General features: G+C 54.5%; 7 protein-coding genes across 7 annotated transcripts; 3 read left to right on the forward strand and 4 right to left on the reverse strand.

Moving 5' to 3' along the window:
• Positions 1 to 2,248: 2,248 nt before the first annotated feature.
• LMH87_009433 (uncharacterized protein) lies at positions 2,249 to 6,179 on the forward strand (the record flags this gene model as incomplete). The annotated part of the gene is made up of 2 exons (XM_056196426.1): positions 2,249 to 2,587; positions 2,670 to 6,179. The coding sequence occupies 2 exons, from the start codon at positions 2,249 to 2,251 to the stop codon at positions 6,177 to 6,179; spliced, it is 3,849 nt and encodes a 1,282-aa protein (XP_056053573.1).
• Positions 6,180 to 6,979: 800 nt separating this feature from the next.
• On the forward strand, positions 6,980 to 8,530 carry LMH87_009434 (uncharacterized protein; the record flags this gene model as incomplete). Its single annotated transcript, XM_056196427.1, has 5 exons — positions 6,980 to 7,041; positions 7,131 to 7,463; positions 7,529 to 7,698; positions 7,753 to 7,968; positions 8,031 to 8,530. 5 exons carry the CDS (start codon positions 6,980 to 6,982, stop codon positions 8,528 to 8,530), a joined length of 1,281 nt encoding a protein of 426 aa, XP_056053574.1.
• A 1,107-nt stretch (positions 8,531 to 9,637) lies between these two features.
• Positions 9,638 to 13,923, forward strand: LMH87_009435 (uncharacterized protein; the record flags this gene model as incomplete). Its single annotated transcript, XM_056196428.1, has 2 exons — positions 9,638 to 9,822; positions 9,891 to 13,923. 2 exons carry the CDS (start codon positions 9,638 to 9,640, stop codon positions 13,921 to 13,923), a joined length of 4,218 nt encoding a protein of 1,405 aa, XP_056053575.1.
• A 198-nt stretch (positions 13,924 to 14,121) lies between these two features.
• LMH87_009436 (uncharacterized protein) lies at positions 14,122 to 15,163 on the reverse strand (the record flags this gene model as incomplete). Its single annotated transcript, XM_056196429.1, has 3 exons — positions 14,122 to 14,666; positions 14,749 to 14,826; positions 14,884 to 15,163. 3 exons carry the CDS (start codon positions 15,161 to 15,163, stop codon positions 14,122 to 14,124), a joined length of 903 nt encoding a protein of 300 aa, XP_056053576.1.
• Positions 15,164 to 16,104: 941 nt separating this feature from the next.
• On the reverse strand, positions 16,105 to 18,281 carry LMH87_009437 (uncharacterized protein; the record flags this gene model as incomplete). The annotated part of the gene is made up of 2 exons (XM_056196430.1): positions 16,105 to 17,780; positions 17,840 to 18,281. 2 exons carry the CDS (start codon positions 18,279 to 18,281, stop codon positions 16,105 to 16,107), a joined length of 2,118 nt encoding a protein of 705 aa, XP_056053577.1.
• Positions 18,282 to 19,309: 1,028 nt separating this feature from the next.
• On the reverse strand, positions 19,310 to 20,078 carry LMH87_009438 (uncharacterized protein; the record flags this gene model as incomplete). Its single annotated transcript, XM_056196431.1, has 2 exons — positions 19,310 to 20,017; positions 20,076 to 20,078. 2 exons carry the CDS (start codon positions 20,076 to 20,078, stop codon positions 19,310 to 19,312), a joined length of 711 nt encoding a protein of 236 aa, XP_056053578.1.
• A 690-nt stretch (positions 20,079 to 20,768) lies between these two features.
• LMH87_009439 (uncharacterized protein) lies at positions 20,769 to 23,040 on the reverse strand (the record flags this gene model as incomplete). The annotated part of the gene is made up of 7 exons (XM_056196432.1): positions 20,769 to 20,973; positions 21,050 to 21,548; positions 21,607 to 21,666; positions 21,724 to 21,742; positions 21,823 to 21,967; positions 22,022 to 22,761; positions 22,813 to 23,040. 7 exons carry the CDS (start codon positions 23,038 to 23,040, stop codon positions 20,769 to 20,771), a joined length of 1,896 nt encoding a protein of 631 aa, XP_056053579.1.
• Between the last annotated feature and the right edge of the window lie 1,895 nt (positions 23,041 to 24,935).

Genomic DNA, 24,935 nt, shown 5'->3' on the forward strand with positions numbered 1-24,935 from the left:
CACTTCGTAGATCTGTTCGCCTAACAGAGCTGTCCTTCTTCGTAGGCTTTGATTTTTTTACAAATGTTTTCAAAAGAATTTTACTCAGCTTTCCACCTTCAACTAACATAGTCAAACTGTTTTAAACTTTACATTTAAATACATGCTAAGATTTTCTTTACGATGCCCGGTGGTGGACCACTCTTATCGCAAGTGAACAGCTGAGCTAGCTGGGAGCGTCTATCACACGGACCGTGACGGCGACATCTTCGCCAAGCGCATTTTGGAGGGATGAGTTGCTATGCCTCCAAACCAACCCACAAAAGTTGATCTCTCTTCTTTTTTTTTTTACAGTGATAACATTTCTTTACGCTTCTTTCCCGTCAAACTTTGAGGTTTCTGGCTACAAGTTTAGATGGGCAATGCGCTAGCTGCCATACCCTAGACTCTGGCCCAGGGTAACTCACAAACCGTTAGCCTTGCATGGCCGCGAGGTGGGCGAATGAACATAATAATATTAGTGTGAAGGGTCTAGAGAGAAAGAGATAGTCTAATTTATGATGGATGGGGAGAATACAATAATCAGCAGTCAAGATTGCGGGTTTCTGGTTGATGTGGTTTGCCTCGACCAGCCCGTTTTGCATAATACGCTTTGGGGAAGCTTGAGCAGGACGTTCTACCAACGGGTTCAGATCTTAAAACAAAATAAGGGCGGCGTCATCATCCGGCAAACAACCGCCCCCATGAGAAGTGGATAACCGCTTCATTGGTTCCATGGTCTAACGGTTATGACTGCGGATTCTGATTCCGCCAGCGAGGGTTCGACTCCCCCTGGAACCTTTCCTTTTTGCATTTTGCGACAGCGCACCGGCGGAGAGCTTTTGTTTTTGCGCATTATTTTCTCATTAATGCCTCGATTATTTTTCGCCCTCGTACTTATGAGGCCCCAGTTTATTGTGGTGCTTTTCCTTGGAAGTCATGGCCAGCGGAGGAACACGGTCTTCAGGCTGTGCTCGTTCATTTCAATTGCCCTTTTGCTACAGCATCCCCCTTATGTCAGTATTAAAAGAACGGAAGTAAGAAATACTTTTAACTTTATAAAAGTGTGAGCAATAGGATGCGTGCGCGGCAAGACAATCGGGATGAATGAAAGGGAGTCTACTCCAAGAGCCCTCTCAGGGTTGCTACGCCACATTCACCAGACTTTAGATGCCCTCGTGGCGGCGTGGACGGAGATGACGACTAACACGTTGCTGTTGACGCTGCTGCGAAGTGGTTGAGATTTGGCAAGGAGCGAAATGGGATTTTAATAGAGGAAGCGATGTGTGTGGGCGAGAGGGAAGATGGAGTTTGCAGAGTACGAGGTTTGGGATGCGGTGTTTGGGGTGCTGGTGGGTGATTCCGGCGGATGCCAAGTGAGCAGTGTAGGCACTGGGATGCGATGCTATCGTTATTGAAAGAACAACTCGCATATCTGGCTGCTTCATCAAAAATACCCACACTTGCTCACCTTTGCCAATGATATAATGGTTCTTCTTGAAATTTGTCGTTTCGAATGACCGAGCTGCTCCTGCGCAGTTGTTGGGGTAAAGCAGCGTCTCCCTGTCGCATCATACACTTATCAGATCTTTACCTGTCCAATGACATCACATGCCGACCAAGGAAATAAAGCCACAGCAGATGAATATTCGCGAGGAGGAATGGACAGCGCCCCCTGGTATCAGTACCAGTACCAGTAAGAAGGGTGGGTGGTCGGTACGTACCTGGCAGGGCACGGTTGCAACAGGCGGCTAAACCAAAAAGGGAAGCTCCACTGAGTCAGCCGGCCTTGAAAACTCAGACTCCACACGCCCACGGTGCCACCCAGAGCCAAGGGGGCCCCCAGCATTGCCAGTTGCCACTGCCACTGCCAGTGCCAGCCAGATTCTCGCGTGCCTGTCGTTCTTGGGCTCTTGCTGTGGCTGCTCTCTCCCTGCTCGCCTGCCTGCCTGCTGCCGCCCAGTCAAAGTTCATCCACCAAGCGTTGCATTACCCCGGCCCAGATCGAGCAACACACCTGCAGCACCACCACTCAGCACCGCCATCAAACGACGAGACAACAAATCCTCGCAGATTGATAACACACGCCGCCCACCAACCACCTTCTGCGCTTGCGCATTCTTATGCTCTCCGCTCGGATGGACAGCTCCCAGGCTGCCGCCTGATTCCCCTCGCTCGCCCTTGTTTTAACTCGCCGCTCTTTTCCTCACGCCCCCCATTTTCCACAGCCATGGACACCGACAGTGTCACCGTCGCCACCGACACTACGCCCGTGGTCGACGCACCCAAGGACCAGACCGAGGGTTCGAATCCGTCGCAGCCCAACTTTTTGCACTCGCCACCCGATAGCAACAACGCAGTCAAATCGGATGCGAGCGACTCCGAGCTCAGCGAACTTGAGGATGAACCCGCCCTCGACAGCGTCCCCCCCGGTCTGAGCGCCTCGGCCGAGCCGCCTGCCGCCGAGGATGATCAAGACGACATTGGCGAGGTGCTGCCAGATCATTGGTCTGGCACCGTGCCCGTATTCAAGCCGACCATGGATCAATTTAAGGATTTTAAGAAATTCGTGCGTTTGCCCGCCGCCTGTGCTTGCGCCGCACTGCCTCTGCCCCACGACTCGCTTTCGCTAACCCCAGGACCCCCGACAGATGAAAAAGGTTGATAGTTATGGCATGACGTCTGGCATTATCAAGATCATCCCACCACAGGAATGGAAGGATGACCAGCCCAAGCTCGATGACCTGGTCAAGCAGATCCGCGTCCGCGAACCGATCAAGCAGGACATCATGGGCTCCAACGGAACCTACAGACAGGTCAATATTCTACACGGCCGATCCTACAACCTGCCCCAGTGGCGACAGCTCTGCGACCAGAGCGAGCACCAGCCGCCTGCGCGCCGAGGCGAGCGACGAGCCAACGCGAATAAGCCGAAACCCTCCAGACCAAAGCCCGCTGCCCCAAAACAACCCAGCACATCGACGCCCAAGAAGCGCGGTCGCGGGCGTCCTGCCAAGAATAAGGGCAGACACGGAGAGGCGCCCGCTGAACAGGCGGACCGACCCATGACGCCTGTGTCACCCAAGGCAGGGCCCGAAGAAGCAGCAGAAGAAAAGCCCGAGGTAGTTCAATCCGTCGAACATGATGCGCCAGAGCTAGAGCCGGAGCAAGAGCCAGCTCCACCGCCTGGCAGAATGGGCGGGCGTATGGGAGGCGCCAAACCTGCCAAAGAAAAGACGCAGTCGGTATCAGCGCGCAGAAAGAATGGACGCCGTGAGGGCTCTGTTGCTATCGACGAGGAAGCCTTCAAGGATTTTGACTACAAGATGGACATATCCGACTACACTGCCGAGCGATGCGAAGAGTTGGAGAGAGCGTACTGGAAGACCCTGACATATGCGGCTCCCCTGTATGGTGCCGACATGATGGGAACTCTCTTCGACGACGCTACCGACACCTGGAATCTGAACAAGCTACCTAATCTTCTCGATGTGCTTGGCACCAAGATTCCTGGCGTCAACACAGCATACCTCTATCTTGGCATGTGGAAAGCCACATTCGCTTGGCATCTCGAGGACGTGGATCTGTACAGCATCAACTATCTGCATTTTGGCGCACCGAAACAGTGGTACAGCATCTCCCAAGCCGATGCTCCCAAGTTCGAAAGGGCAATGAAGAGCATTTGGCCTGCGGACGCCAAGTCGTGCAGTCAGTTTCTGCGTCATAAGGGTTACCTGATTTCCCCTCAGCACCTGTTGTCACACTATGGCATTCGCGTCAACAAATGTCTCTCGTACCCCGGAGAGTTCGTCGTCACCTACCCTTACGGCTACCACTCTGGGTACAACCTAGGCTACAACTGTGCCGAGGCTGTCAACTTTGCTCTGGACTCGTGGCTTCCGATGGGCAAAATTGCAAAGCGGTGCGAGTGCTCACAAGCCCAGGATAGTGTTTGGATTGACGTCTACGAAATTGAGCGCAAGCTGCGCGGTGAGCCGACACCAGAATACTACGAGGAGACAGAGGACGACGAAGACGATGACGACGAAGACATGTCAGGACTGCCCTCGCCTCCGTCCAGTGGCGTCAAGTTCAAAGATGGAAGGAAGCGCAGACGTGCAGGAGAAGGCGGGTCAAGGATGAAGATTAAAAAGGTCCGCTTACGACTCAAGACCAAGGCAGACCCTCCTTGCTGTCTGTGTCCCAACGACTTTGTCGGCATGGATGTTTTGCCTACCAACGACGGCCGCAAGGCTCACAGAATGTGCGCCTTGTTTATCCCTGAGACATATATCGATACAGTGGAAGGACAGGACGTCGTGTGCAACGTCAACAACGTCCACCGGGACAGGCTGGATCTCAAGTGCTTGTTCTGTCGCTCCAAGCGCGGCGCCTGCTTCCAATGCTCACAGAAGAAATGCGCCCGAGCATACCACGCGACATGCGCCGCTGCCGCTGGTGTCTTTATTGAAGAGCAAGATATTCCTGTTTATGGTCAAGATGGCGTCGAGTACAAGGAACAAGCATTCGAGTTCAGCTGCCGTTTCCATCGCACTCGAAGAGATAAGAAGCTCGACGGCATAGCACTGGAGTGCGACGAGCGCATTCATCGTGCAGCCAAGGCAGCCAAGTCTGATGAAATCTGTCAGTTCCAGTACACCAAGGGCGACATCTTTGCAGGCCTCGTCGTTGAGAATCGCATTGATGAAGAGACATTCCTCGTTAGCATCGTTCCTAGTGGCGAGCGTGTTGAGATTGAATGGAAGTGGCTTCTCGTACCCGACCCCTCCGATTATCATTTACCCAAAGCCTCAGCAAACGCCCTACCATTGCCTGCGTCCGAAAAGGCGAGAAACAGACTCAATGCGAAGAGACAGGACGACGACAAGCCGCGCAAGGACGATGAGTTTGCTGGAGGATACACGTGGGCCGAGTTCAATCTGCATGACAAGGTGGTTAACACGGATCAGGCCAAGGTCGACTTTGCCAAGCCAGATCAGATGTGGCATTATCTTGGCCAAACTTCAACAGAGGCCAAGGCTCAATACACTGAAGACGCTGCCAACCGAAGACACAACCCGCGAGGCAACTTCTTGGATACTATTCCGAAGCCCCCGAAGCCAGTTACTGCACCCAAACACCGACAGTACCGCCAACAAGGTATGGCCGGCGGGTACACCTACCAGCAATACAACGGGGGCTATATCCCGCCGCAGAATGCCGGGAACATGGGTGTGGGCGGACCTTATACGCAGCAGCAATTCCGAGCTATTCCTGCAGCAGCTGGCATGCACGCCGTGCAACAGCCACACAGCAATATGGCCGCCCAGCACCAGCCTGCGCAGGTTACTTGGAACGCGCCACCAGAGGGACCCAGGTACACTGTACACCCATCCGTGTATCAAACATATCAATTCTTTCAGGTCCACTACAACAAAGAGCCATCCAGGTATCGGACGCCATATGCGACCTATGGAGGCTTTATTAATGGCTACGAAAACAATCACAGCGCCAGCCTGATGGCCACAGGCAGTCAGGCTGATATGATGCGCCGGCTGAGCTACGCCTCATCAGCACCACAGGCGGGCAGCCCTCAGAATGGCAAGCCTCGACCTTTAGCACAGAACGGCAGACCGCAGCCCGTTGCTGTGCCAGCACTGAAGACGGAGCAACCAAGGGCGACACCACCGCCAAAGGCGTACAAAATTCCCGCGAAGCAGTCGCCTGTACCCCTGCCACCAGGCTTCCTCGCAGCTATGGGTGCGCCGGCGCGGACAGCACCACAGAAGCAGGCGCAGCCGGCTTCTGCATCGCCGTTGTCAGCGACGCCAGCTGTGGTTGCGACCCCAAGCCAACCTCTGTCTGCCAAGCAAACTGAGGGAGCAAAGATATCTACGACGCCGGTACCGCTGCCATCCTTTGCCTCGACGCCGCAACAGCATACATCGGCGCTGCAGAGTACGCAAACCACCGAAAGCAGTAGCAGTATGAATATTGGCTCATCGGCAACTATTGCGAAGCCGTTCACCTTGCACCGCAGCCAGACGCGGATGGAGCAGCAAGAGTTTGCTGATGTCCCGGGCCGAGAATCTATGGAATTTGTCGACAACATGATGCTAAATCTGCGACGGGCCTCACAACAAGGGACGACGACAAATTAGAGGCAATCGCGCCAATGAATTATACGCTGGCGATGAAGATGACGATTTGCTTTGCTTGATTGATACCTACCTCTTTTGATGACTGGGCTGTTTTCTTGCTTTTTTTACTCGGCGTTGGAAGGTTTTGGGACGTATAATATACTATGAAACGGACTGACGCGCTGATGGCGCGTAATAGGGGTGCCACGGCGCAACAAGCGAGTCAATTTTTTTTGTCATTGTTCTTGTTTCATTCGGGTCATCATTCCTTTTCGCTTGAATGCTCCTGTGGCCAGACGTGGGTATGTCTATGCCGGGGACGGCTGTAGAGTAGCCAGACAGTGTTGGCTCGTGTACTGTTTACCTTTCCCTAGAACGGGACATTTTGCTCAATCGATTTCAGTAGATTGTTTTAAATTACCTTGCTTTAAATACCATGTGCTACTGATGACTTGCATCAACTATTATTTGCATTACATGTCGAACGTGGAGCGATTGCGTGCTTGCAGCTTATTAGTAAAGGCTCGGCTACGGAAGGCCTAGCTTGGCTGGAGCTGCGATAACGGGCTCCCCCAAGCAACCCCCACCAAGCCAATTGTCACATCAGGTTGCGGTTCGCGTCGACAAAGTTGCGCAATTAAATCGTACGACACCGCGCATTCTCTACACCGCTGCTGAAGCTTGCGGCCCCCGAGTTCGATATTCTACGAATGTCTGCATTTGCTGCGCCGACTCGTTCTCTTGTTTGCAAGCTCGCCGCTGCTACCACGTCGATTTCTCCGACTGCGCTCCGCACCACGACCAGGGGGCTTTGCGCAACCATGAACCTCTCCGGCAAGCTCAAGCCCGCGGCGCGGGTGTCTGGGCAGAAGCAAGATGTCTGGTGAGTTTGCCTCGCATGACCCGGCCAAGCCTACTCATACCGGCCGGCGAAGATGGGGGAAGAGCGAGCGCCCACTGACCATACCCCAGGTCCATCATCAACGAAGCGGCCGCCGCCTCGCCCAAGCAGCCGATTGTCAACATGGGCCAGGGCTTCTTTGGCTACAACCCGCCCAAGTTCATTCTCGACGCGGCCAAGGAGGCGCTCGACCGGGTCGACTGCAACCAGTACTCGCCGACCAAGGGCCGGCCGCGGCTGAAGAAGGCCATTGCCGACTCGTACACGCCGTTCTGGGGGCGGACGATTGACCCGGAGACGGAGGTGACGATTACGACGGGCGCCAACGAGGGCATGCTGAGCGCGTTCATGGCGTTTCTGGAGGAGGGCGACGAGGTCATCATCTTTGAGCCCTTTTTCGACCAGTACGTGGGGGAGAGAAAGCAGGACGGACGGGAAATGGTGGGAGGGAGGCTAACGAATGGAACAGGTACATTTCGAATATTCAGATGCCGGGTGGCAAGATTGTCTATGTGCCGCTGCACCCACCGGCCACGGGCGCGACGACGACGTCATCGGCGGCGGACTGGACGGTGGACTTTGATGAGCTGGAACAGGCGATTACGCCCAAGACCAAGATGATTGTCATCAACACGCCTCGTACGCATGCCCCTTGATAAAAGGAATGGTGGCAAGGAGCGCTAACGTGGACAGACAACCCCGTGGGCAAGGTCTTTTCCAAGGACGAGCTGCAAAAGATTGCGGACCTGTGCGTCAAGAATGAAATCATCATCCTGTCGGACGAAGTGTACGACAAGCTCTACTATGTGCCGTTTACGCGAATCGCAACGCTCTCGCCCGAGGTTGAGCGGCTGACGCTGACCGTGGGCTCTGCGGGCAAGAACTTTTACGCCACGGGCTGGCGCGTCGGTATGCGCCGTTACCACGCCTCTTGAGCCCGGGACAATGAAGGTGCTGACAATCGTTTCTAGGCTGGCTTATTGGCCCGGAGCACCTCATCAAGTACGTCTCCGCCGCGCACACGCGCATCTGCTACTCGTCCGTGTCGCCGCTCCAGGAAGCCTGCGCCGTGGGGTTCGAGCAGGCCGACAAGCAAGGCTTCTGGGCCTCGACCATTACCGAGATGAAGGGCAAGATGGACCGCTTCAACGAGGTCTGGGGCGAGCTGGGCCTGCCGTACTCTGAGCCCGAGGGCGGCTACTTTGTGCTGGTCAACATGGCCAAGGTCAAGGTGCCGGCCGACTACCCGTTTCCGCCGCACGTGGCGAGCCGGCCGCGGGACTTTAAGCTCGCGTGGTTTCTGATCCAGGAGGTGGGCGTGGCGGCGATTCCGCCGACAGAGTTTTACACGGATGCGAATGCGCACCTCGCCGAGGACTACATCCGGTTCGCGGTGTGCAAGGAGGACAGTGTGCTGGAGGAGGCGAAGAATAGGCTGCGAGGGCTGAAGAAGTACATGAGGGAGGAGTAGAGATGGGCTGTGGCAAGGGTGATGCGCGGCCAAATTGAGGGATAAAGAGGAGCCGATGTAGAGTTTCAAGATGGTGTATAGATCTACCTTTGGTGTTATTGAACTGGGCCTGACTGAGTCTGGGGTAGAGCAGCAAGGCGTGGAATATGCTGTGGCGGGTACCTGGGCATGCTCGTATGGACGTTTGATTGCGGCCCCAATACCTGGGGTAAAAGGCTCCATTTGATCCGATAAACTCCGAAAGAACGGTAGAAGAATAAGACTATTCTGAGAGAATATTTCCAATGCCGGCGTGGCAGGGTAATCGTCGACGTTGATAGCGGCGGCGGGGTGGCGGATGGAGGGGCCCGAAAAGGCGAGCCCGGAGCCGGCCGACGCCAGCTGGCGATTGCAGACAGTCCCCCTGCGGGCCTGCGACCGCTGAAGGGGCAGAGGGGGGCGCTGCTGGAGGCGAGGCTGCAGGGCTCTCCGCTGGACCCCGCCGACGAGGCCCCCGCAGCTGCTCGCCACCCGCTAGTTAACTTAGCAGTAAAGCAGAGACGGAGATGCTCCAATCATTCTGGAGATATTGGGCATCAGCTGCATCTGCCTGCCTGCCTGCCTGCATGCCTGCCTGCATGCATTTGCCACGAGGATTGGTACTTTTCGGTTGACGGCTGCTTGCGTTTCAAGACAAGGTAACAGGAGACAGACTAACGAGATCAACAGTTTTTTTTTCTGGAATGTTTTAACGGCTGCACACCAGGTACAATCCCCGCCACCTTAGCCGCTCGCTATAGGACCACGCCGCTATCCTCCCGTTTGTGGGGTGTCGCACCGCTATCAGTGCCTCTAGCGTGGCGCTGCAACCTACAAATCTCCAACTGGACCCCGTCCCCATCCCACATCCCCCACGACTTTGTTCTCGACCTTTGCCCCGGCTCTGCATTATCCTGGCCTTATTTTTTTTTCTACATCTACAATTTGCATATCAGCGTCCAACTTTACTTCCGTCCTCTTTCAAGTCCAGCTTGAAAAGAACGGACAGCCACTTGCAGGCTTCTATGCCGTACTAAATCGCCACCCCTCGCATATCAGTGACAGCCCGGCTGTCCCACGACGTTGAACATGGCCCCCAGCGCCGTCGACGTCAAGAACGAGCCCAAGGCCGCCGACCTTGCCGCTCTGACCGCCGAGTTTGACGGCACTCTGCGGTTCTACCTCAACGGCACCAAGGTCGTTCTCGACGACATTGATCCCGAAGTCACCGTCCTCGAGTATCTCCGCGGCATCGGCCTCACCGGCACCAAACTGTACGCTCCCCTCTCCGACACACCACTTCCTGCCTGATTGATGAATACGTTCTGACAAATTCACACAGCGGCTGCGGCGAAGGCGGCTGCGGCGCCTGCACAATCGTCGTCTCCCAGTTCAACCCCACCACGCGCGAAATCTACCACGCCTCGGTCAACGCCTGCCTCGCGCCCCTCGTCAGCCTCGACGGCAAGCACGTCATCACCATCGAGGGCATCGGCAACACCAAGCGCCCGCACCCGACCCAGGAGCGCGTCGCCGTCGGCAACGGCAGCCAGTGCGGCTTCTGCACGCCCGGCATCGTCATGAGCCTGTACGCGTTGCTGCGCAACAACGACGCCCCGACGGAGCACGACGTCGAGGAGGCCTTTGACGGGAACCTGTGCCGCTGCACGGGATACCGCCCCATCCTGGACGCGGCGCAGACTTTCAGCGTCAAGAAGGGCTGCGGCCAGGCGGCGGCGAACGGAGGCTGCTGCATGGACAAGACAAACGGCGACGCCAATGGTGCGAATGGAACGAGTACCAATGGGACAAACGGAGAAAATGGCGTCAATGGCACGAATGGCGCTAATGGCAAGCAAAACGGCAGTGGCTGCTGCATGGACAATGGCAATGGTCCTGCCAACGGTGGATGCTGCATGGACAAGATGAAGGACGACCAGCCCATCAAACGCTTCACCCCGCCCGGCTTCATCGAGTACAACCCAGACACCGAGCTCATCTTCCCGCCGCAGCTCAAAAAGCACGACATGCGGCCGCTGGCTTTTGGCACCAAGAAGAAGACCTGGTACCGTCCCGTCACGCTTGACCAGCTGCTGCAGATCAAGAGCGTCTACCCCCAGGCCAAGATTATCGGCGGCAGCACCGAGACCCAGATCGAAATCAAGTTCAAGGCGCTGCAGTACCCTGTATCAGTCTACGTCGGTGATATTGCCGAGCTGAGACAATACAAGTTCAACGACGACCACATGGAGGTCGGTGGCAACGTCACCCTGACGGACCTGGAGAAGCTCTGCGAGACGGCCATGGAGCACTACGGACCAGCGCGCGGCCAAGTGTTTGAAGGCATCCTGAAGCAGCTGAAATACTTTGCGGGCAGACAGATCCGCAATGTCGGCACACCGGCCGGTAATCTAGTCACGGCATCGCCGATCTCCGACTTGAACCCCTCGCTCTGGGGAGCCAACGCGGTGCTCATCGCCAAGTCCGCCACCGAAGAGACTGAGATCCACATGTCACAATTCTTTACCGGCTATCGCAAGACAGCACTGGCTCCTGATGCCATCATTGCGTCCATCCGTATCCCAGTTACTGCCGCCAAGGGCGAGTTTTACCGCACCTACAAGCAGGCCAAGAGAAAGGATGACGACATTGCCATTGTCACAAGCGCTCTGCGCGTGAAGCTGGACGATGCTGGAATTGTCCAGGAGTCGAACCTCATCTATGGCGGCATGGCGGCCACGACAGTCTCAGCCAAGGCGGCCGAGGAATACCTCATCGGGAAGCCTTTTGCCGAACTCGAAACGCTCGAGGGCGTCATGGATGCGCTCGGTCGTGAATTCGACATGCAGTTTAGTGTCCCTGGCGGCATGGCCTCGTACCGCAAGGCACTCGCCTTTGGCTTCTTTTACAGATTCTACCACGACTGCTTGTCTGCTCTGAGCGGCAAGAATGTGGACAAGCAGGCAGTGGACGAAATTGAGAGAGAATTGTCCGAGGGCAAGATTGACCACCAGTCGGCGCAGAAATACGAGCTCGAGGTGACAGGCAAATCGAATCCTCATGTTGCCGCCCTGAAGCAGACTACCGGTGAAGCCCAGTACACCGACGACATTCCCCAGATGAAGAATGAGCTCTATGGATGCTGGGTATTGTCGACGAAAGCCCGCGCCAAGATCTTGTCGGTCGACTATTCCAAGGCTCTTGATATGCCTGGCGTGGTCGACTACATCGATGCGAAAGACATGCCCGATGAGGAGGCCAACAAGTTTGGCCCGCCACACTTTGATGAGCGTTTTTTTGCTGAAGGTGAGGTGTTTACCGCTGGTCAGGCCATTGCCATGATCCTGGCCACCTCTGCCACCAAGGCGTCGGAAGCTGCTCGGGCGGTCAAGGTGGAATATGAGACGCTGCCTTGCGTACTCACCATGGAGGAGGCCATCGAGCAGGAAAGCTTCCACCCTGTGTACCGAGAGATTAAAAAGGGCAATACTGAGGAGGCGTTCAAGAACTGCGACCACGTCTTTACCGGCAAGGTCAGAATGGGCGGCCAGGAGCATTTCTATCTTGAGACGAATGCTTGCTTGGCTGTTCCATCGCCTGAAGATGGCGCCATTGAGATTTTTGCCAGCACACAGAACGCCAACGAGACGCAAGTGTTTGCGGCCCGAACCTGCGGCGTGGCGGCCAACAAAGTCGTCGTCCGTGTCAAGAGACTCGGCGGCGGCTTTGGCGGCAAGGAATCGCGCTCCGTCATTCTCAGCTCCGTCGTGGCCCTGGCCGCCAAGAAGACGAAGCGCCCTGTGCGATGCATGCTCACTCGCGAAGAGGACATGCTGACCATGGGCCAGCGTCACCCCTTCCTCGCCCACTACAAGGTCGGCGTCAACAAGGACGGCAAGCTCCAGGCCCTGGACCTGTCCATCTACAACAACGCCGGCTGGACTTTTGATCTGAGTACCGCCGTCTGCGAGCGCGCCATGACGCACTCGGACGGCTGCTACAGCATCCCCAACGTGTTTGTCCGCGGCCGCGTCTGCAAGACCAACACGGTCTCCAACACGGCGTTCCGCGGCTTCGGCGGCCCCCAGGGCATGTTCATCGCTGAGACGTACATGGAGGAGGTGGCTGACCGTTTGGGCATGGCCGTCGAGACGCTGCGCGAAATCAACTTTTACAAGCACCACGAGGAGACGCACTTTAACCAGATGCTACAGGACTGGCACGTGCCTCTCATGTACAAGCAAGTGTACGACGGCTTCCGCTACACGGAGCGGCGCCGCGCCATTGCCGAGTTCAACCTCGAGAACAAGTGGCGCAAGAGGGGCCTGTCCATCATCCCGACCAAGTTTGGCATCTCGTTTACGGCGCTGTGGCTGAACCAGGCCGGCGCGCTGGTGCACATCTACCACGACGGCTCGGTGCTGGTCGCGCACGGCGGCACAGAAATGGGCCAGGGCCTGCACACCAAGATGACCATGATTGCGGCGCAGGCGCTCAACGTGCCGCTCGACAATGTCTTCATCTCCGAGACGGCGACCAACACCGTCGCCAACGCCTCTGCCACGGCGGCGTCGGCCTCGTCTGACCTGAACGGCTTCGCCGTGTACAACGCCTGCGAGCAGCTCAACGAGCGTCTCGCGCCGTACCGCGAGAAGCTCGGCAAGGGCGCATCGATGAAGGACATTGCGCACGCGGCCTACTTTGACCGCGTCAACCTCTCCGCGCAGGGTTTCTACAAGACGCCCGAGATTGGCTACTCGTGGACCGAGAACAAGGGCAAGATGTTCTTTTACTTTACCCAGGGCGTCGCCGCCTCCGAGGTCGAGGTGGACCTGCTGACGGGCTCGTGGACGTGCCTCGAGACGGACATCAAGATGGACGTCGGCCAGTCCATCAACCCGGCCATCGACTACGGCCAGATCCAGGGCGCGTTTGTGCAGGGCCTGGGGCTCTTCACCATGGAGGAGTCGCTGTGGCTGCGCGGCGGGCCCATGGCCGGCAACCTCTTCACCCGCGGACCCGGCGCGTACAAGATTCCCGGCTTCCGCGACATTCCGCAGCGCTTCAACGTCTCGCTCCTGAAAGACGTCGAGTGGAAGGAGCTCCGCACCATTCAGCGCAGTCGCGGCGTCGGCGAGCCGCCGCTGTTCTTGGGCAGCGCGGTCTTCTTTGCGATACGGGATGCGCTCAAGGCGGCAAGAAGGGCGGAGGGTGTCGAGGCTGTGGTGGGGGATGATGCGGATGAAAAGGGCTTGTTGAGGCTGGAGAGCCCGGCGACGGCGGAGAGGATACGCCTGGCGTGTGAGGATGGGATTATGAGGAGGGCGAGGGTGGCGCCCAAGGAGGGCGAGAAGAGCTTCTTTGTGTACATCTAAGGGATGTGTGTAAATGAGATGGGGAATGAATTTATACCAAGAGAATGGAAATTGTATATAGCCAATGACAAGAAGTTTCATCTTTATGCTGTGTCGATGGTATGAGTAGACTCCGTCGTGCAGAGCGTGACATTATATTTTACATGTATTATGCTATTTAACGTGGTAAATCACAAGGGACATCTCACCCTTTTCCCATCAAAACTGGTAAATCTGCGCCTTGCTGTATCCATACTTCTCCAGCACCCCCTTTTCCGTTCGCGATCCCACCAGCGCCGTCTCCATCCCCGGCGGGCCGCTCACAAACACCATGCTCTCCGGCCCCGGCCTCGGCGCCACCTCCTCCAGGAGCTCCCGCGTCACGCGGCCCTTGCGGTGCGGCGAGTCCGCGACCGGCTCGCTCACCGTGTACACGGCGCGGAACCGCCCCGGGAACCTGGCCTGGTACGCGTCAAACTCCTTTTGGAAGAGCACGTCGCGGTCGCTGTTGACGCCAAAGACGACCGTCACGGCCGTCTTGTCGGCCGGGTTGTCGAGGATGCCGCGCGCGAGCTGGTAGATGGGCGTGATGCCGGCGCCGCCGGCGATGAGGGTGACGTGCTTGTACGAGTTGGCCTGCCAGCGGTGGCCGGCGAGGGGCGCGACGAAGAAGAGCGTCTGGCCGGGCTGCAGGCCGTGCAGGTGCGTGCTGGACTTGCCGTCGGGGTACTGCTTGACGAGCAGGTCTAGATGCCCAGTCTCATCTGCGCAGGGAGCACAAAATTGTTAGTTTTGGAAAGGAAGGAAAAAAAGAAGGGAAATGTGGGAAATGGGCCCGCGGCTTACCTGCTGGCGTAATGGGCGTGTACGGTCGAAGCACAGGTGTCCAGCTGCCCTTGGGCCACGCATACGTCAACAAAGCCGCTATACATAATCATTAGCATGTTTTTTAGGAAGAAATTGAACAGGGCGTAAACTGACACGTCAATGGCAATCCACTGACAGCCTCCTTGTCCTCGAAGCGAAACCGCAGGCGCCGAGTGTTGTGGTTGACCATTTGCGCATCTTCCAGCACCAGCGACACGAGCGCCAGGCCAGCGCGTCCAAAGACCTTGTTCGGCGGCGGTGACGGTGGCTGCGGTGATTCGGCATGCGCCATGCCCATTGTGTATTTGGCTGCGAAGCCAGCGACGAAGACGCCGCCGGCGAGCTTGGCAATGGTGGCCGTGGGCCGCGCGCGGGTAATGATGCTAGACAGCATATTTCACGCGGATGTGTATCTGGGAGAGGCGATTGGCGTTTGTCTGCGCGCAGGTTGATGATGGGAATAAAACGCAGAAGGACTAGAACGAGAGACGCGTTAAATCGGGCGGCGCAATTGGATTATAAGAAGAGAGAAAGAGGTGGGACTAGCCGTGCCAATTTCGTAGCCTTGTGTGTATTGCGGCAGGACCGATGGCTGATTGGGAAGTGTCCGGACTATGAAAAGCGCCTTTCTACGTCATGTTCAAGCCTTGTTGAATAGAAAGGGGTGATAACCAACCCGCTAAGGTGTGGGTAATTGCCTTTTTTTTTTTTTTTTTTTTCCGCGCGACAGTGAGCCGATTCGGGGTTTCTGGCATGCCGGAGCCAATCCACCCGCCGCGACAAGTTGTCCGAACTCCGGATTCTTAGCCCAGGATCCGTAGTCGCCCGCTTCTGCCCACATATACGGCCCAATCAATGCGGGCAAGGCGCAGCCCCGGTACCTCTTGGTGAGATCGGGGATCAACTCGGGACCGGGTCTGGTTTACGCGCCCGTCGATGTTTAAGATGGAGGGACCGCGGCCATGCGCCCCTCTGGGATTGTTGTGCGAAGGACTTGTCCCAGATCCGGAAGCCCTAGCCATGGGGACGGATTGGAAGGCAATCCGGATGAGGGCTAACGTGGATGGACTTGCTCCACAAAGTAAGTTATTGCAAGACCGAAAGAGAGGCAACGTCCTGGAGTAGGGGTCTTTCAAGTTTGCATACGGGATAGAGGGCGCAAATACAGTGCTAATGAAGATAGGGTGAGTTGGATGAACCGCGAACTACTCTGCACTATATGCTAGCGCTTAGCCTAACAAGTGCGACACTTTTTGTGGCATGAATAGGGTGATTCAACCGACAGTCGGAACTCTGTCGCCGGCGCAATCGATAGCATCAGACGCATTGGCAGAATCAAACCCTGGGCTCTTGGGAGGCGTGCCCGGAAGACCCTGCTGAGCAGCGGCGTCTTGCTGCGTAGGCATGGTCCTCCGCTCCATAGCCCGACTCTCTTTTCAGCTGCCACCGCCCATCCACGGCGGTAAAGGCCACCTGGACGTGTGCCGCGGCTTCATGCAGGTCCTCGCTAAGCTCCGTCGAAGGCCTCGCGCAGTCCTGACAGTCAAACGTGCTCCCCACATTCTGAAACGCGACGGCCAGCGTCGACGACTTCCAGCCCGCGCCCCAGCTGCTCCTGTGGTTTGCGACAATCACCATGAAGAAGAAGAGCATTTCGAGCAGCAGCAGGGTGGCGAGGAAGCTCAGGTACTTCCATTTCACGGTGATGCATGTTTCCGTCTTCCAGGCCGTCCCGCGCTGCTGTCGCAGACTGTCGCTGTCGGAAGGATTGGTGCGCATCTGGGTGGAGATGGCGAGGGCCATGCCCTCGGCAAACTTGGAGACGCTGTCGACACTCATGTGGCCATTGTTCCACAGCCTTTGCAGCCACACGTCCCCGTAGAGGCCGTCTTTTTCATCCGTTTCCAGACGGCCTTGTTCGAAAAGCTTGATGGGGCCAATGAATTGCGAGAGCGCCGAGGCTGCAGCCCATCCCATTGTGTATACACACTCGTGCGGATACCAGGTGACGTGTGGTGACTCTCCCGAATCCATGTCGCTCTCTGCGGATGGGTTATACCACGCAACCGTGTTAGTATCCGTCTTGTTCTCTGTTCCAGTGCACAGCTTCCATTTGCCATCACCATGAAAGGAGCCATTGAGGGCGAGCGAGTAGTTGGTGTCCCGCTCTGCGGATAACAGAAACTGCTCGTCCAGCTTCTTCTCCCAGTATACGCCGTCGGTAAAGCTCGCTGCAAAGGTTTGCACGCATGGGATGAAGGAAAATATAAAGGCAACAACAACTAAGTCCTCGGGCCAGGGGCTGCAGCTCATCTTTTTACAGCTAGGATCCGCAAAACCGATGGCAATCAGCTGCACGTCTCTTATGCTGTTAAATCCTTCATGCTCTTTGATGCCCGCGGGGAAGGAGTTGATGGGCACCTGGATCCAATTCGTGTCCATCAACCTCCCCGGGGAAAGGGTTGCATTGTAGGGAATCGAATAGTTCCAGTTCGAGAGTCCAAAGCCTGCTTTCACCTCGTCGGATATGTCCCAGACGAGCGTGCACATTCCTAATGTGGTAAACGTAGCACCGTGATCACTAGCAAACGTGCAGTTCCTTGTGCTGCACGTGACGGGCACGCTGACGGAGCTGTTAGCAGGCGGGTGCAGCACGCCCATGTACGCGGCGAGAGCCATGGGCGCGTCGAGAGTGAAGACGCCCCCGGGGCTGTAGGCTCGCCCAAACGCATTGTAGTTGTTGGCGCGGGGTATGGCGGCTTCTTGATCTGCCTCGCGCCAGCAGGGCTTGAGTGCGACAGTCGCCTGGGAGAAGGGATCTACGACAAGGGCAGTGAGAACCAGGAGTGCGCCAAAGCTAGCGAGGAGGTCCATGGAGCCTGCGCGTTGGAACTGCTTGAGCAGCATGACGGTGGCGCCCCATGGACCGCGACTTGCCTTGTCGTATGTGTCAAGGTCGACGAGGCTGCGTGACTGACGAGAGAACCAGAGCCACTTGAGCTGACTGATTCCTGTGTAATATGTAAGCCCCATACTTGAAATCATAGCAAGATGATGAGCTGCCCCGCACCTTCAGTCACGGGTAAAGCAAGCGAGCCTTTGAAGAGCGAGGACAAGATGGCGACGACGGCATTGATGGGTATCGGAATCTTCCAGTCTGCGAGTAACTGGTCCTGATAAACGCGAAGAACGACAACAATGGAGATGAAGCTCGTGACACTGGCCAAAATAGAAAGCGACTCCCACTTCCACAAAGAAAGTACCCCGGGCTTTCTCTGCGCCTTTGACCCTGAGCCAGGTCCTGAGTCGTCAGTATCAGTTGGGCTGAGAGCAATGTACTGCTTAGCATGGTTCTGTTTCGCATCCCCTGGCAGAATGTTGTGAGAGGGTGCAACTGGTTTCCGGTTGATCCTCACGCGAGATTTCAGGGACGGCGGGGAGGCAGGATCATTGTAAGTGGCGCTACAGCTTTCAAGGTGGTTTGGATGCGAGGACGGGACTCGATGCTCCATTTTTGCTTCTCTCGCCCTCGGAAATTTCGCGAAATGTGCCCAAGATGCTCCTTATAAGTCAAGAGCTTTTATGACGCAGTCATAAAAGCAAAACTTCGATGCTGCTCTGCTTGGAAATGCACATGGGAGAACCGCAGCACTGGCTTACTGACGAGGCTGCAGAGTCTGTCATTACCCCGCACCAAACACCATGCAATGGCAATTTCACGCTGCTGCAGGGTTGGCGTTCGCATCACCAGACACCCCACAAGACAAGCAAATCGCCGAGGAGGAACGCGAGTGCATTAGCTTCGCAAGGCGTTTGGAGCGACTAGGCTGGACTGTTGTCAAGTTTTGGCACGCCTAGGAAATAGGCTCCAAAGCTTCTCTAGTAAACCTTGAGCAGGACATAACAGTGCAGGCAGTAGAAGAAACTCACAAAATCTAAAGTCCTAATGCACATGGTGCAATGCTGGTTACTTTGTGGATTGCATGCCGATAGAACGCCATGCTTGTTATGGACCGTTAATAAGGATCAAGGTAAATAGACTCACTCTATAGAGCATTAAAAATTAAAAGAGAGGGTAATATCGTAAAGTAAAGGTCTATTGAATTATAATGCAAGGTGAAGAGCTTAACTAGATATAGGACTAATAATAGTATAATAACTGTTTAAAAAAACTAAATTGTACTTTACACTATGTACTAGCGCCTAGCATACTAAGCGCGACACTTTTTGTGCCCAAGTCTTCACCCTCATACTGCTGTCAAATAGCTGTCCTTATGATGGAATGATTTCTTGATTCTCTGGTAGTTGATGACCTTGTGTCTTGAATGTCCATATTATGCTACACGTAGTGTTGATAACCGGGCCGAGCCAGTCACCTCGCAGCCATCCACGCAGAGGCTGTTCGACACGAGTAAGCCAAGATCATCGTCTCAGGCGCGGTTACGGCAGTGAAACAATTGAGTCAGTAGGCCGTTGTGTGCCAAGCCCCACTACCTAAACGACCTTAAAATGTAGCTCTTACCGACTCGGTGTGTTGCATTCAAACTTTTCGAGCGCAATCTGTGGCTGCCTTTGAAGACTTCGTCAACGTCCACACGTACAGCGTAACCATGTCCCCATCATTCTTTGGGAACCTGTCGGGTTCCTCAAACGCCTTGACAAGCTTCCATCCCGTTTTACGAAGCACATTGTGGCTAGCCTTGTTGCGCGCCTGGGTGATGGCCACGATACACTCCTTGGCGCCGCCCATGTTCTCATGTCGATCGATCGTCTCGACATCTACCGCGACGTCTGTCTGCATTCTCGGCAGCGCCCAGTAGGCTTCCAGGAACGCGTTGACAAACTCGGTCGCATAGCCCTTGCCTTGCGCCTCTTTGCGGAGCATATATCCGAGCTCAGGCCATCCGACCTTTCCGGCCCGCAGGTGGCAGCCCCCCGTTCCAACGAGAACGTCTGTATCGGCATCTGCAATGACAAAGTCAAAGTTTTCATTGCCTTGTGGCGCTAGCTTCTTTACTAGCCAAGCTTGTGTTTCCGCGCGGTCCAAGTCTACGACGCCCTTGTGTGTGTACGCCATCACTTCGGGCTGCCGTCGTAGCTCATAGAGGGCCTCGAGGTCGCTAGCGCGGTGCTCACGGATAAGCAGCCGCCCGCTCTTGATGTGCCTGCGGTCCGATACGAGAGGATATGGTAAACTTGGAAGGGTGCTCTGCACGGTGACAAAGTTCTTTTCCGTCACTGGCGGCTCCTTTCGCGGCGGTCTTAGTCACTAAACTCTACTGAACCACAGGCCGCCAGCTACTTACCATGATGTTTCTGGCCGGTTTGCTGGACAGATGACCAAGTCAGCAGAAGAAGGAAAGTTTCAATTTTGGGGGAGACGGAAGAATAATTTGGAGTACTGCAGAGTATGCACTTGCGCATTGTTATGTTGAAAACGCAAACATCACCGAGCTGCAAACATCACCGAGCTGCAAAGGCAGCAGTACCCGCTCCCAGCCTAGTACTGATCGTCCGCAGCAACTACCCATTATTTCGGCGGTGATGTTCGGAGTTACTGCAGGCGCCGAGTTGCTAGACTGAAAGCCACTGCAGATAGCTACGTGACCTCATTTCGCTCGGAGGGTTCCCTAAATGGCCTTGACGTAGATCCATAGCGAGCTACATAGCGAACTAGTCACCTTCGACGACCTGCCCTCGAGCATCATACAGAAAATAGATACAGCGCAAAAACTGATGGATGTTTATCATTATGCACTTTATCAGGCATTTTGGGTGGTTTATCGAATCCACCCCCTATAAGCAACGTTCGACGCGCACGCTGCAACGCCCGGCCTTCGTCTCAGCCCGAAACCGCCTACTTCTAGTCAAGTGATTCTTCTTGCTGTGACTGCTGCTCGACATCGATTTAATCTTGAAGAGCTTGCTTGCCAGGTCTAAGCATTATCCTGATCACCTGCGTGCACAAGATGGACTCCGTTGCTTTGACCGGCGCGCCATCATACCACAGCATTGAGAATACCGATGCTCTCCAAAAAGGCATCTAAATTTGGCTCTCGTCCAAGATAGGCGGTAAGCATCTCCTTTTCGTCCATGCTGCCGCCTTTGTCTAACACCATCTGTCTGTATCGCAGGCCTGCTTGTGCGCTCAGAGGGTCCTTGACGAAACATGTCCTCCAGATATCCGCTGCCAGCATTCGAGTTCTAACACCTTGTAAGCATGGGGAACCGGCTCATCGAGGACACGTCCAGGTTTCAACCAGAACGATATAACACTCACGACGTGTAACTGTAGTAATTTGCCTCCTGACCATAGACAAAGTGAGGCGTGGTGCAATACCCATGTCCTTTAACGCTCCCGTCTTCCAGTCCCTGCAGGCCGGAAATCTTACTTATGCAGGCGTAGTATTCCTTTGCAATGTCCAAGTCCTCAAGTTCTTTATGAGATGCTGGGTTATAAACCTTCATGTCGAATAATGCCAATCCAACTTGACGAGCAGTGGAAAGACCCACATTCAGCATCTTCGCCGCAACGAGTGCCGTGACGAACGCATTGGGTATTTTTTCTTCGGGCATATTTGCTGCCTCCGGGTTTTGGCGTTTCCATTGGCCTCTATACTGTTTCGACAGATGCGAGTAGTGGCAGCTCATACTCTTCAAGGTCTCAGGAAGCCAACACCAAAATTCAAGGAGCTGGCTAGGTGCTTCAATAAAGTCTCGTCTGCCACGCCATCCGTGAAACATGGCGTATTTTGTGCGGCCCATCAAGTCATGCATTCCTTCAAAGAGAAAGTTTAGCGCGGAGCGAGGTATCTGTCGGTTCCGCACATTACCCACCGTGCCCAAGTTCATGGAATATGGTTACCACGTCGGAATGCTGCAATAGAGATGGGGCATCTTCGGTAGGAGCGGGCACGTTACATATCAAGGCCGTAGCGCTGGGAACATACTTACCGTGCCTGTCAGTGTAGCTCTGTAAAAGCAAACTTTGTAAGCCGTCGAGTCCCAATCGAAAAAAAAAACTTGATGCCATGTACAAAAATGCAGACTTACTGGTCGGACAGGAAAGTTTGCAGCATGATTGTACTTGCCTACCCTCGGATACAAGTCCGTATATAGGAACCCGACAAAAGTCTGGTCTACCAAGTCCACCACGCGAAACACTTTGACGTCCTCATGCCACACCTCCACATCACTTCTATCGATCAACTCAGTAATTTGCAGCGAGAATAACCTTTCGAAGATGCTCAACATCCTAGGCAGCACGAAATCTGTCGGGAAATACTCGGCCGCCAAGTCCTTTTCCACGTATCGGTCCAGGAGCATTTTTTCGTGGTAGAAAGGAAAATCCCAGAGGTGAATCGGGTTGCCATTGCTGCTCAACTCCTGCATTGTTTCCAATTCCTTCGCCACCAACGGCTGAAGTTGCCGACCGATATCATCGAGGAATGTCATGACTGCTTGGGGAGACTTCATCATTCGACGATGCACAAGTTGCTGGTGGTACGACGAGTAGCCGAGCATGCGCGCCGACTCGTCTCTAATCAGAACTATGTTCTTAAATAGAGCGACATTTTCGAAATAAAGCTGTTCTCGGGCGGCAAAAATCCTCCGGCGGGTTTTCTCGACCTTGCACTGCCTGAGAACGACGGTTGCTGTCGTTCTGTAGAGGTGAACGCATCGTTGGCCCAAGTCATTGCTGTCCAATCCTCCAAGAGTTGCTTTCGACAAGCCGTTCAATTCGTCTTCATAGAACCAAAGGCTCCCTGGATCAAGTCCCAGATTCTTTATAAAATCGGCTGTAAGCTCCGAGCAGCGCCTCGTAAGTTTCGCTAGACTATTTCGTTTTTCCGCGGGCAACTTCAGTCCATGGTCTATACATTGTTCATGTAAAACAGACAGCAATCTCTCCGCCTCTTCGTCCAAATGTCGTGGTCTCGCCTGCTTGACACTGTCGATTAATTCAAAGACACCTTCAGATTGGTAAACAATCTCGATCGCTGTCAGAACGCGCTGCGCTGCTTCGGACGCGGCGGTTCGCACATCAGCCAAGGGAGAGACACTCTCAAGTAACTGAATGGGGGCCAGCCCCTCGTCTAGTTCGTTGAAGATATGGCCTATTGGAACAACAGTGTTTTCAAAGGTCGAGTCTCGGGTCGTAACAGATTTTAAAAGTTCATCAATGCCATGGTGAAGTTGTTGAACTAGTTTCTCTGCCCTGACGAATATCTCGCCGGGAGTATAGTTGAGCTTCAGCGAGGGAGGGAGCATGATTGTAGGACTGAGAGCAGATGAGTCTTCACGAATGCGCTTGATAGTTGAACAAGTCAGTGTCTGGTAATGTGCTTGTTGAAAAGGGCGCTCAGCTATTCCGTTTCCTTTAAGACCCACCATGGGTCAGGTGGCACGGTCACGCGCAGTGAAAGGATTCTCCGAGGACAACAGTTTTGCTTAGCTCGGTTACTTATGTATATCTATTGATCTGTGGTCGATATGCGACTGTGGTCCAAGTTGTAGAGCTGGGGCTGACAGGCAGACATACGGGCAGGACGGACAGACCATTTCGCAACTCTTAGACTGGCTCCAGTAAGACGCCACTGCATGTCCTCGACGACCAGCAATTTTTGCTCTTGGCGAGAGCAGGGTTAAAATCACAAGATTGGATACGTAAGGCACGAGGTCGGAATTTGGACGTATATAAACATTCAAATTTGCTTTTAAACACAATACGTGATTGCTACTCGTCGCCTGGCAGAATATGAAGTGAGCCTGTAGTGCGCTGAAGTCGAAGTAGCGTCCGCTCTCGGGCTGCATAAAGATCTGTAGACTAGCAGACGTTCATAAACGAGGTGCCAAAGAACGAGGATATTTATTTGTCGTCTAAGGTGATGTAATATTCTTCTGCTCGTAAATTCAGAAACCCATCTCTTCATATACGAAGAAACGCCCTGAAAGAAAATCGTGGCGTCGTCGTTATAGCTCATGTTCTCGGGATAATAGTTGCCGCAATGCGAGGCGCCCCTGAGCATATATACAGGGGATTCTTCAGTGCCTTTCAGCGGACCGCCGGGACGGTCGGGAGAGGAAACAGTGGCGTGTAGCCACGGATCTCTGTCGCCGCTCACCCAAATCACTGGAGTGGTATTGAAAGCAGACTAACCACCCGTCCAGCGGTTAACTTCTTTTTTTTTTTTTTTTTTTTTTTTTTTTTTTCTTTAACTTCGTCCATGTTTCTAACCATATTTGTATCTACCCACATCTGCAATGTCGCCGCACGTTTGGTCGATTGCGTAGTCGCACGTAAGCAGTCTCGACCTTACTCAGCATATAAAGAATTCCAGCGAAGGCGACAAGGCTACAGTTGAGTCGACATTGCTCCAACGAGAGCCTTATTCTTCCCTCACCTAGGAATTTAGAAATAACGTTAGGCTAGTGGCAGGAGCTAAGTTCTCTTGCACCAATGGTATACATAGAAAAATGTTATTATCCACGGCGACCACCCAAGTTGGAAGAGCAGAAATGTAGGAGAGAAATGCAAGAGAGAAATGCAAGAGAGAAAAAACGTTTGTGAACTTTTATCTTGAGGCAGTTCTGAGCCTGTCGTATAGGCCTATTCAGTAGCAATGTGCTCTGGGGCGCGGCTGATAATCCACTAACTACGTGATTCGAACTCGACAGTTCCTACGTTTACCTTCTTATTACGAGGGGCACAATACCTCTTGCCATATCAGTCTCCTGGAATTTTGCATTTTGTATCTCATATCTCTGCTAGGGCTATCTTCCTGCGGCAGGAATTAGTATGATGTACTTCGCTGGTCTAGATTGCAAGGCATGTGCAAACTGTGGCGTAACGTTATAACTAGAACCTTGCCGACACCTGCTTTTAGAACGGTGCAGTACCACGCTTTGTTGGCGGACCCGGTCCTTAACTCAGGCTTTGCTATGCCTTATTATAGTGGGTGAAACCTCCGAAAGTGCATAGTTACTGCGTTAAAGGTGCAGAAGGCATATAGAGTATAGTAGCAGTCGTACAGAATTAAAGGCTACATCTTCATCGCAGTCCTGGGACACGCAAAGTCTTGGCCTTGGGCGAGATCCTCAAGGACAGATGAATCCGCCAGCTGCAAGAACACGAAGGTTCGCGACGTTCCCTTGTTTCATGGGAT

This window comes from Akanthomyces muscarius, chromosome 5, assembly GCF_028009165.1.
Source record: "Akanthomyces muscarius strain Ve6 chromosome 5, whole genome shotgun sequence".
Classification (NCBI taxonomy): Eukaryota; Fungi; Ascomycota; class Sordariomycetes; order Hypocreales; family Cordycipitaceae; genus Akanthomyces; species Akanthomyces muscarius.